Genomic DNA, 12,337 nt, shown 5'->3' on the forward strand with positions numbered 1-12,337 from the left:
TTGAAAACTGCATATAAATAACACAGTAGGCTATGAGGAACAAAAGTGTTACGAAAGTATAATCACAAAATACTGTTGTTCATAATCATTGGCATCTTGATCGGGCAGATTTGAGAAAAGAAAAATCACTATTTAGAAGGTGATTTTCTTTTTTTTAATATGTCACAATATCTGCTCCGGTGTGGAAAATCACATGCTAGATAATCCAATTAATGTTCATAATCATATTGAACTGCATGGTAATGTAGGTAGGTGTGACACATACAATGTCCCAATTTAAACTGTAATTTTCAGTAAAATATTTCAGTAAAATCATTTTGTGAGAAACCTCACTTAATAATAGCATGTGTTTAATTAATATTAGCATTAATATCCACCATATCAAAAATACTCAACAAAAATACGGCGACGCGGATAAGATGATAAACGAGGAATGTGGATATAATGACCCGGCCCTAAGGATGTTCCCGTGGTAGAACTCCCACTTCTCCATGCTCTACCACTCCTCTACCACTCCTCTACCGGTCCTCTACCGGTCCTCTACTGCTTCTCTACTGCTCCTCTACCACTCCTCTACTGCTCCTCTACTGCTCCTCTACTGCTCCTCTACCGGTCCTCTACCGGTCCTCTACTGCTCCTCTACTGCTCCTCTACCACTCCTCTACCGGTCCTCTACCGGTCCTCTACTGCTCCTCTACTGCTCCTCTACCACTCCTCTACTGCTCCTCTACCGGTCCTCTACCGGTCCTCTACTGCTCCTCTACTGCTCCTCTACTGCTCCTCTACTGCTCCTCTACTGCTCCTCTACTGCTCCTCCCCTCAGCACAGAGGAATGATTCAGAACCACCTGCAGGCCTGACGCAGGATGGATGCGGGGCGGGGGAGGGGAGACTCCTACAGTGGTTATCTTAGCTGGTTGCCTCACAGTGCATTGCGGCTATTGTTTAAAATCTTTCATCCATGATTGCGTAACGACTGGGAGAGGGAGGAGCCACACGCGTCCACCTGTCACTCACATTCTGCACCGATGCTCCTGAGGTTCACTAGTAGCCACCGCTGTGGTGGGAAGACCTCCAAACATTTGATTGAGGAGCGTTTTTCTTGTTTTTCTTATTCATTTGATGGTTTACATGGTCATTTATATACTGAGTACATTAAAATTCCATTATACAAATCACTTTAAATTACTTAATAATTTCTTTTATATATATATAGGCCTACAAAGAAAAAGTTGATGTTTCTGGAGATGTGCAGGGGTTTTCAGCCGACAGCAGAGGTAGACAAACGAAAGCCATGGATAGGGGCGAGCTGCCGTGAGATCATGTCGTTCCTCTTTTCACATCTTAAACAGATCAGTTAGGACTGTTATCAATCCCTTTGGTTGGGTCGATACACGCAGTTCATACATTATGTATTGAGCTGCATGTAAAGCGAAATCTTTTGGAACGTTTTCTTCCTTTCTTCGGAATTCTAGAATTATTTATGGTCCCAATGGGATCTTCTGGTGTCTGACTAAACTGAGAAAAAGAAAAAATAATAATGTTTTTTTAGTTTTATTTCCCATTAATAAGATATGTACCATAAAGGGTAATCTCCATATTTTTGTATAAATACAGCATTTGAACACTGCTTTCACATGCTATATCATTTGCCAGTGAACTGTGACATATAATCCAGATTATCTCCATTCCCGTGTAGTCTGCCTGCCACTACCCGCACCACATAATCCCAACCAGATTACACTCAGTGAAAGCAATGGCATTCTTCCAATTTTCACATCAAAAAGGGATTGCTTTATTCCTGCAGCTGTGAATTTGGACCATAACTGTCGCACAAAATAGACCAACTTTCCTGACCATATACAAAAGAGAAAGCAATGGCATCGTTCAATAGAATTACACGTGCTGCAACGGAATCGATTTATCCCCGTAGCTGTGAAATGGAGCATTCGTATACCACAGTCATTCAGCACAAGGTCCTGGCCAGTCTAAAAAAAAACACCGGTAGTAGGAGACCAGCTCCGTTGCTATGGGGCCGGGCCTGACCGCACCTATCCTGACCTTCTCTTCTCTGCCTAAAAAAGACGCAGACGCCAGTCGAGAGACTTCAGACTAGAGAGAGTCTTCGCGATAGTTTTTCCATTTACCACACGTGAAATCTACCAACGGTGATTGTTACATCTACTGGAGGCTCCTCAGCTCCTCACACAGACAAGCGCTTTTTTTCCCCCTCTTCATAATAAAAGTTCAGTATCACTCATTTAATCTGTGGGTAATAAGTAAACTGAACTTTTCTGCCAGCCAGCCTGGTGCCCTGAGGCACAACACGGAACTTCATCTTCTTCTTTTTTCCCCAAAGTAGAATCCCGTGCACCCGCTCACTTGTAGACGTACTACGTCACGTCCCGTCTCCGGCCTGAGGTTTGTGATTGAAGTCCAGGCCGCGCGCCACAGAGGAGCGATAAGGAGTCTCCAGAAGCATGTGTCCAAAAGGCATGAAGCTGGTGATATCCTGACTCACTTCCTGTTCTTCATCTTCTTCCCTCTTCCTCTCCCTCGCCACTGGGCGTCTACCTCTCGGCGCTGATCTTGTAGCGCAGGATGAAGTATGCGATGAGTCGCAGCGTGACGAAGAAGATGCCGAGCACGATGAAGTCCAGGTAGAGCTTGGCGTCCTCCACGTCCAGCTCCTTCAAGATGGCCTTGGACTTCTGGAAGTGGCAGGTCTCGTCCTTGTCGCAGTGGAGGTCCTCCCTGTCCATGCCGTAGATGGAGAGGATGAGGCCCTCGAAGCCGTATCTACAGTGAGACAGCGGTTTGTTAGGGTTCCACATAATGGCACAGTGTTTGGAAATGCCTCTAAAACAGTATTTTAATTAATTAAAGATTAGATTAGATTAGATTAGATTCAAATGTATTGTCATTATACAGCACAAGTACAGAAGTTTGGCATCCAACCAGAGTGCAAATGTAATAGTGCAATAGTAATACTATACAATGTACAGGTGATAAAAGATATAAATTAATACTACTGAGTAATAGTGCTAATCAGATGTATGTACAGAGTTGTAGTATTAATATGTACAGTGATACAGGTATAATAAAGACACTATATGGTAGTAAGTCATACTGGCTAGCAGCGTAACTAGTAAGAGTAGTTAAGGGATATGTACAGATATACACATAGTATCTATATCATACTGGCCATCGCGTCTCGCTCTTTGCCATTATGAGATATCTCTTATCTCCTAGCACCTACTGTGCTCATGAACAAACAATTGCACTCACATGCACGTGACCAGGCCACGCCCCTGCGTCCTGCTATAAGACGCCGGACATGGTCACACTCTACCTTCCTCTTTTTTTGTTTCCAACACGGACGTTGCAGTGCACTCCGTGAACTAGTTGTTATGAAACGCAGGGAGAAATTACACAATGTTGGGTTTTCGCCGGAGGTTCACCAGCCCCTGGAATCTTCTCGGCACATCCTAACAGCGCATCGGACCTGTCCTGGGGTTCCCTCATCTCGTGACAGCGGATCGAGGGACGTCGCACGACGGCTAGCAGTCGAGCTTTGTCGCGCACAGGTAGGGTCTGCGCTACCAGGCATTGATGCTAGCATTTGTGATACTGCTCGTTGTCCCATGAGACAGCAGAGTTGTGTATTGGTGCGAGGGACAGGATATTTGGGTAAACATGGTCGTCATGACTCTGAATTGGATGTTTTCCCAGCTATCCTGAAGTGCGCGGCTAATGCTAATGCTACGATGCTGGTTCACTGTTCCTTTGTTCCCCGCCATGGGCTGTCACCACTCTTCCCTCCTCTTAACCGGTTCATTGCTGAAGGTCAATCGGTGTCTAATGTGGGGGTTTTGCTGAGGCTTATTTACCCCTTTTACGGGTGGATGGGCTGACAACAGGGTGTGCCGTGGCTTGAGGGGCAGGTAGCATCGGTCCTTTGCCCTGGCATGGTTGAACGGTGTCCCACCCGGAAGCCGACGCCAGAGGGCGAGTCGGCCCGGCAGGTGGCTGTATGGGCTGATGAAGTTTATACCGCCGCAGGACGGAATTTAGCGGCGACCAGTGTCATTGCTCAATTGACTGCTTTTCTGTCCACAATGGTGTCAGGTAGTGGGGCCTTAGGGCCAGCCGACGTCGAAAACATTGCGCGTGTTTTTGGGGTTATACAGCTTTTAACTCAGTCGAAAGCTATAACCGCAGGGAGGACCAGGATGCTGTCAACACTTATTCACAGGCATCTTTGGTTGGAGCAGTCTTCCTTTGAGGAGGAGAAAAGACTTCTTCTCCTCAGGGCTCCCCTCTCCGCAGAGGGAGTCTTTGGTCTTTCCGCAGGAGTGCGGGCGGTATTTGACCTAGGCCCCACACCGCCTTGCACCACGCAGCCAGAGGTGAGGGCGCGGCCTCGCCAACGACTGTGGTGAGGCCCCCAGCCAGCGGCCATGTTTCCCCCGCCTGAGGTACCCTGGACACAAAGAAAACAGGTGATCGCAAGGCCGACAGCCTTGGTGGCCGAGGGATCGGCTACATTAGATGAGCACGCCCTAAAAAACAATCGCCATCTAGCTGTGTCTAGCTCGCTCTCTGGTCACTCTCCCCCCAACACCAGCGGGATACGGGCTCTGATTTGTTCCCTTTGGCTGCGGGCCGCATGCCTTCAATGAGGCGCAAACGGCCCCACGTTTCGCTTCTCATGGGGACAGGGGCTGATACCCAGTTGCTGGCTAGGCCTGGGTCTGTCCGTGAGAATGCTGTGCTGTCAAGCGGCTCCCACGCCACACGTTCTACGTCTGTGTTTGGTGAGCCTGGTGTTGTGCCTGTCAATGACAAAGGTTGTCAGGGGGGGAACTCAAGGCCCAGGGGGTCGCAGTGTGAGTTTCCCCAGCCCCGCCCTCGCCAGGCCGGGTGTCACGTTAGTGCCTCCCATGGCCGGAAGACCGGTGGTGGTCAGGCAGGCGCGCGTGATTTGGGTGGTAGTAATATCACTGCAGGGCTACGGTGTGTAGGAACCCACCCTATCGGGCAGTGTGGGGACCTCGCACCTTGCATGTCCAGCTGTAGAACGGTTCCTCAGCAATCCATGCCGGGGAGGTGTTCTGTGGGGGAGCTTTTGTCACCCAGTGTGATGTCAGCTTCCCCCGTATCAAACCGGCCCTTTCTTTCGGGGTCCCCCCTTGGGTGCGATTGCCTCGTTGGTAGTGTCAGGGTGCGATATCCCAGCTCCATGAGACGCGCTGCTCGCACGGTTGGCGGGTCCAGGGTTGGCAACGCACAGCGGGTGGGACCGGGCCGCCTATCTACGGTTCCTGGCGGACCAGCGCAAAATGGTGGCGGGTGCGCTTTGGGATTATCATCACATATGGCTACAGCAGTGCCGTATGTCGAGGTGGATGGAGAGAACGCTGAGGTGGGGGCTTGTGTTGCAGTTTGCGCAACCCCACCCTCCGTTTTCAGGTTTGGTACAGACCCTGTTGTCGGGGTCAGCAGCAGTGACAGCTCTGGCAGACGAGATCCAATCTCCGTTAGCGAAGCAAGCTATCGTCGTGGTCCCAAAGGAAGACGCGATGTGTGGCATTTACTCCCGGTATTTTCAGGTGCCCAAGAAATCGGGGGGTGATAGACCCATTCTGGATTTGTCTGCGTTCAATCAGCTGATTGTGACGAGGCGGTTCAGGATGTTGACGTCAAACACCTGATAAGCTCCGTCAGAGTGGGGGACTGGTTCACCTCCATAGGCCTGAAGGATGCGTACTTTCACATCCCGATCTTCCCTCCTCACAGGAAATTCCTTCGCATCCTTTTTCAGGGTGTAGCGTACGAATACCAGAGGCTGCCGTTCGGCTATTCTCTGGCCCCTCGCACATTCACCAAGTGCGTAGAGACCGCGCTGGAGCCTCTATGTCGTCAGGGTTATTTTCACGAGTTATTTTCTATCTCTACGACATTCTGCTCCTCAGCCGGTCGGAGGAGGTCGCCAGGTCTCATACCAGGCTGGTGGTGGAATTCCTCACCAGTCTGGGTTTTGCTGTGTACTGGAAGAAGAGTACTCCTCTTCCCAGTCAACAGAAGGAGTACTTGGGCTTGGTTCTAAGCTCAAGACTTATGAGGGCAACCCTCTCAGAGCGACAGCGAGTGGATATTCTCGGCCCGCTCAGGGGGCTCCGTCCTGGCAGGACGGTTAGGGCGCTGTCCGTGATGCGCCTGCTCGGTATGATGGCATCTGCTCACTATGTGGTTCCTCTTGGCCTCCTTTTTATGAGGAGGGTTCAGAGGTGGTTTTCCAGTATGAAAATAGACCTGGTGAGAGGCAAGTGGAAACGACTGAAGGTTCCCATGTCAATACTGGGGGATCTCGACCACTGGGGGAGGACTGGTACCCTCACCAGCGGGATCTCCATGGGCTGCAGGCTGTCATACGTCACGGTCTTCACCGACGCCTCCCTCACGGGATGGGGGGGGGACATGTCGGACCAATGCAGTAGGGGGCAGCTGGACGTGCCATGCTACCCGGTCTGCACTGCATATCAATGTGTTGGAATTGAAGGCGGTCCTTCTGGTCCTCAAGCGGTTCGGCCACCTGGTGGTGGGCGAGCACGTGTTGGTCAGGACGGACAACACGACGACAGCAGCGTATATCAACAGACAGGGTGGAGTACGCTCCATCCGTCTGCACCGGGCGGCGGTCGAGCTCTGACTATGGGCGTCTCTCAATCTGCGCAGCCTGAGGGCGCTCCACATCCCTGGCAAGGAGAATGTGGGCGCGGATGTGATATCGCGGGGCGGTCCTCATCCCGATGAGTGGGGACTACGTCCAGACATAGTCAGACAGGTCTGGGACCGGTTCGGGGAAGCCACGGTGGGTCTGTTTGCGAGCAGACAGTCTCACCAGTGCCCCTTATGGTTCTCGGTCAGTCGGGGGGACAATCCTCCCCTGGGGGTGGATGCCTTCTCGATGTATCCATGGCCGCCCGGGATTCTGTACGCGTTCCCCCCCATACACCTGATAGCTCAGCTGTTGGAGCGGATATGTCGGGAGCGCAGGACCTTGATCCTGATCGCGCCGGACCGGGGCATGGCTGTGTGGTTCCCGGTCCTGATCCAGCTCTTGGTAGCCCCGCCGTGGCCTGTACCTTGGTTACCGCGGGCCCTCTCTCAGGCACACGGATCTCTCTGTCTGTTCCCTGTTCTGGGACAGCCACTGAAGGTTTGGCTGCTGAGGGGGTGAGTCTGGAGGGGATGGGTCTTGACCCTTCTGTGGTCAACACCATCCGAAACGCGCGCGCTCCGTCCACTATCCTGGTTTACGCAGGTAAGTGGCGTGCTTTTCAAGAGTGGTGTAAGGTGGGGGGCTGGGATCCGGTGTCCTGCCCCCTGGACGCTGTTCTTTCCTTCCTTCAGTCTATCTTGGGTAGACTGTCGGCCTCGACAGTGAGGGTATACGCCACAACTATATCCTCTTGTCATGTGGGGTTTGAGGGCGGTACGTTGTTCAGCCACCCTCTTGTGAAACATTTCCTGCTTGGCGCTCGGCGTCTCAAGCCGGTGGGACGTTCTCGGTCTCCGAGTTGGGACCTCCAACTGGTCCTCGGCCGGTTGTCGGAGGCCCCGTTTGAGCCTCTTGAGCAGGCGCCATTGGAGCAGCTGTCTTTCAAGACTGCGTTCCTTCTGGCCATCACCTCCGCTAAGCGCGTGGGTGAGCTGTGTGCTCTCTTGGTGCGGCCTGAGTGCCTGTCTATTCGGGCCAATAGCGGTGCGACTCTGAGGCCTAATCCAGTCTTCGTGCCAAAGAATATCCGGAGCTCTTTTCGCTCCAGGGATATTGTGATTCAGGCGTTTCATCCGCCTCCTCATGCTAGTGGGTTAGAGGCGAGCCATCATCTGTTGTGTCCTGTCCGTGCATTGGGGGTTTACCTCAGTCAGACGCAGGATCTCAGGGCTGCCGATCAACTGTTTGTTTGTTACGGTGGCCCTCGCGCGGGTAAGGCGCTGTCCAAGCAGCGCCTGTCACATTGGTTGTGCGAGGGCATTGCCCTTTGCTACACGTTGGCTGGACAGGTCCCCCCTGGGGGTGTCAGGGTGCACTCCACTCCTCTGCCGCCTTGTTAGGGGGGGCCTTGGTGGAGGACATCTGTGCTGCGGCCTCCTGGTCCTCCCCGGGTCCCTTCGTTAAGTTTTACCTCATGGACATGACTGGGGGTTCTGTCTCCCAGGCGGTTCTGAGGTCTGGGACCTCTCCTGCGTCCCGCCATTTGGTGGGCTAGCAGGGGTGTGTGGGTGTGTGCCACGGGGTGCTGTGTCACACGTGGTCCCGCCTGTGCTGTGCGTTTTCAGGGGTCTCTGGTTACCCCTTTTTCCGCACTTTGGTGGAGTTGACTGCCTCCCCCCCTTCGTTAGGACGGGCGGGTGGACGGGACTCCCCTCCTCCCTGGTTGGGGCTTACGGGCCCTCAGGGGGTACACTTGTCGGGCCACGCGTCTGCTCTGTCCCATATCTCATAATGGCAAAGAGCGAGACGCGATGGCCAGTATGATATATAACGAAAGGTTATCCTATAACCTAGTTATATAAATACTGGCTGAGCGTCTCGCTCTTAGCGCCCTGAGGTCCCTTGGTTGGGTTTTCAGTGTTGGAAACTTTTTCCGAGGAAGGTAGAGTGTGACCATGTCCGGCGTCTTATAGCAGGACGCGGGGCGTGGCCTGGTCACGTGCATGTGAGTGCAATTGTTCGTTCGTGAGCACAGTAGGTGCTAGGAGATAAGAGATATCTCATAATGGCAAAGAGCGAGACGCTCAGCCAGTATTCATATAACTAGGTTATAGGATAACCTTTCGTTTGTATGCAGGTTTGTACAGACAGATGTGGATAGTACGGAAGCGTATTGCTGCCACACCAGAAACAGAAAAAAAAGATCAGTATCACGTTATAACGTGATAACGTATTGTTTTAACATAAAACGTTTCACGTTATAACATGATAACTTATTGTTTTAAGTTAACATAAAACGTTACACGTTATAACATGATAAATTGGTATCATGTTATAACGTGAAACGTTTTATGTTAAAACAATAAGTTATCACGTTATAACGTGAAACGTTTTATGTTAAAACAATAAGTTATCACGTTATAACGTGACACGTTTTATGTTAAAACAATAAGTTATCACGTTATAACGTGAAACATTTTATGTTAAAACAATAAGTTATCACGTTATAACGTGAAACGTTTTATGTTAAAACAATAAGTTATCACGTTATAACGTGAATGAATGAATGAATGAATGAATGAATGAATGAATGAATGAATGAATGAATGAATGAATGAATGAATGAATGAATGAATGAAGTGAAACATTTTATGTTAAAACAATAAGATACTGATCTTTTTTTCAGTTTCTGTTTTGGCAGCAATACGCTTCCGTAGGATAGATATATTTAGAGCAAGATACATTACAAATCTCCACTAAAAGCCAAGGGAAAGCCTATACAAAGAACAAAATTGTTGTTAAAAATGTTTCTAATGTAAAACAACAACAACAGCAACAGGGATGAAGTGTGACTCCTCTCTCTCTCTCTGTTAAAAAAAGTTATGTTAATTCTAGTTGGTGATGAATGACTGAAACATCACTGTTCTTCAACTGGAATAAAAGATTAAAGTTTTGCTTAATCCCTCATGGAAAAATACAGGGAACAAAATATACAAGAATCAACCCGCTCACCTGACATACGAGCAGTATGACATCCATTGCAGGTACCAGGGAATGGTGTCAAAACTGACAAAGAAGCCGGAGAAAAGCAGCACAGGGATGGCCGTCACAGGACCCACGAACGTGGCGACCTGGAGCGGGGATAGAAAAGCACAACATCAGCCCCGCTACAAATAACCCCATAGAATTAACTGCTAGAATCCCGCAGATGTACAGCGTGGCAAAAAGTGATAATGAAAAGAGATAACGAGTCTGCAGATGGCCGTTTAGCCTCTCACCTTGTGCCGTTTACTTTTTACAGTCTGCTTAAACTTAGCTTCCATGATAATGTTTAGAATATTTTATGTACTACACTGCAGGGATATTTGTGACCAGGATAAGAAAAATGCTGTTGAACAGCTTTAATACTTTAAATGGAAATGAGCTGTTATTCAGTTCAGTCACTTTATTACCCCAGATGGGAAACTTGACTTGCGGTCAGGGACACAGGATAAAAACGACACAAGTACAAACAAATCTGGAATACTGTGTGGTCTGTTTAGTGAAGACTATTTAGCCTAAACGGTATCTCCCACACTGTAGCCAGGGAGGGGATTCCCCTCTGGCTGACCGGTAGAGGTTTGGTTTCCCATGTAGAGAACTCTGGTTAGGATTGACACATGTAAACACACTCAGTGATAATAACCTGTATTAGTGAACAATGCAAACATACTACAGAATCCCAGACGGTGAGGGTGGAGAGATATCTTCAAACATACAGACGGTGAGGGTGGAGGGATATCTTCAAACATACAGACGGTGAGGGTGGAGGGATATCTTCAAACATACAGACGGTGAGGGTGGAGGGATATCTTCAAACATACAGACGGTGAGGGTGGAGGGATATCTTCAAACATACAGATAGTGAGGGTGGAGGGATATCAACAGGACATTGGTAATGTTCCTCAAGGCTCATCTGTGCCTCCCTGGTGAGTCCTGGTTGTTTCACCCTCACAGGTCAATTATTATGAACTATTCTCACCCTCTGCATCTTCTCTCCCGATATACTATATGTCCCTGAGATCTATCTCTCCTGATCTATCTAACTGAGATATATCTCTCCTGATCTATCTCTCCTGATCTATCTGACTGATATCTATCTCTCCTGATATATCTGACAGATCTATCTCTCCTGATATATCTGACTGAGATCTATCTCCCTGACATCCATCTCTTCTGATCTATCTGACTGAGATCTACATTATCTCTCCTGATCTATCTGACTGAGATATATATCTCCTGATCTATCTGACTGAGATCTACATGATCTCTTCTGATCCATCTGACTGAGATCTACATGATGTCTTCTCATCTGTCTAACTGAGATCTACAGTATCTTCTGATCTATCTGACTGAGATCTACATGATCTCTTCTGATCTATGTGACTGAGATCTACATGATCTCTTCTGATCCATCTGACTGAGATCTCTATCTCTCCTGTCTCCACACTTAACAGCAATAACAGTGATTCAGTAATTAATCTTCTTCACGAGAGCAAAGTGAAAGATAACAGTGTTTCTAGCCTTTGATCATTTAATCCACTAGTCACCTGCTGCTCAGTGACTTGCCTCCGCGTTGTGTCATTTTACTTGGATATCTCATTAGCTGTCTCACACTGTATCAACCCTGTTAGTACATCCGTAATCAGAAGAAAACGACACTGGCCATGTGATCTCTTTCCTGATGTTTATTTTCATAAACATAGCTTCGTACAAGATGTAAACCATTCTGTAATGTCCTTGAACAGTCTTTGAAGAAAACCTAAATTCATTATTCTCCACCGTCTCTTCTGCTATTAGTCCAATGGTTTTGAAGCCTCGTCGTCGGCCAAAACCTCCCCTGTTAGCCGAAGCTAGCGATGACGTGGCATATTCCCTTCCTCCCCGAGGGGAGGAGGGATCCTTTCAAAGTCTCTGATCGACACGTCTGCTCGATTCCACCTCGTGTCTTAATCTAACTTACCCCGGAAGGAACTCACCTCTCATAACGTTTTCCCCCTAGCAACGGGGCCCCGCCCCCTTTTCTCGTTACTAAGTGACACGCTACCATGGCAACGGCTGGTCACCTTTAACACACTAAACATCCTCTTCTATCGATGTCGAACTCTCCCCATAGCTCTGACCAAACCTCCCCCACCAGTGCTTATCAGGTGTTGATGTTAACACCCTGCCGACGACCTCGGAGCCCATGGCTCTATTAGCCTGTGGCTTCCCAGTCTAACTTGAAAACACACACCACTAAATACTGTCCTCCTCATCTGAGATCTAATAGCAGATGCTGTCATGTCCAAATATTTACATTATATACACATTGAAAAACAAGGATTCCTTCAAAAGGTAACACTAATCCACTTCCAGCTGGAGAAATATCACTTAATTGGGATAGTTATCTACAGAATGTTTCGTTTTCCAAAGAATCATATTGGATATACCGTCTCACCTAGATTTTTAACCAGGCAAGTTGCCAGACGTTCTTATTTAGAGCAGCATCTTATCTTCTTATCTACAAGCACACCTGGGAGATGACCAGTAAGACAACAGCCTGTTACTCTTGTTCACTGAGCAGCTCTGCTGG

At 48.8% G+C, this 12,337-nt stretch overlaps 1 protein-coding gene across 1 annotated transcript in view; it reads right to left on the reverse strand.

The window, feature by feature from the left end:
- Positions 1-2,569: 2,569 nt before the first annotated feature.
- Positions 2,570-12,337, reverse strand: part of abcg1 (ATP-binding cassette, sub-family G (WHITE), member 1) — a gene marked incomplete at both ends in the record, with an annotated part of 107,619 nt that continues 97,851 nt past the window's right edge. Inside the window, 2 exons of the mRNA XM_084314618.1 lie at positions 2,570-2,798; positions 9,736-9,854. Of these exons, the coding sequence (XP_084170744.1) occupies positions 2,570-2,798; positions 9,736-9,854 (348 nt within the window). The remainder of the gene's footprint in view (positions 2,799-9,735; positions 9,855-12,337) is intronic.

Source organism: Notolepis coatsorum (genome assembly GCF_963971535.1).
Source record: "Notolepis coatsorum genome assembly, chromosome: 1".
NCBI lineage: Eukaryota > Metazoa > Chordata > Actinopteri > Aulopiformes > Paralepididae > Notolepis > Notolepis coatsorum.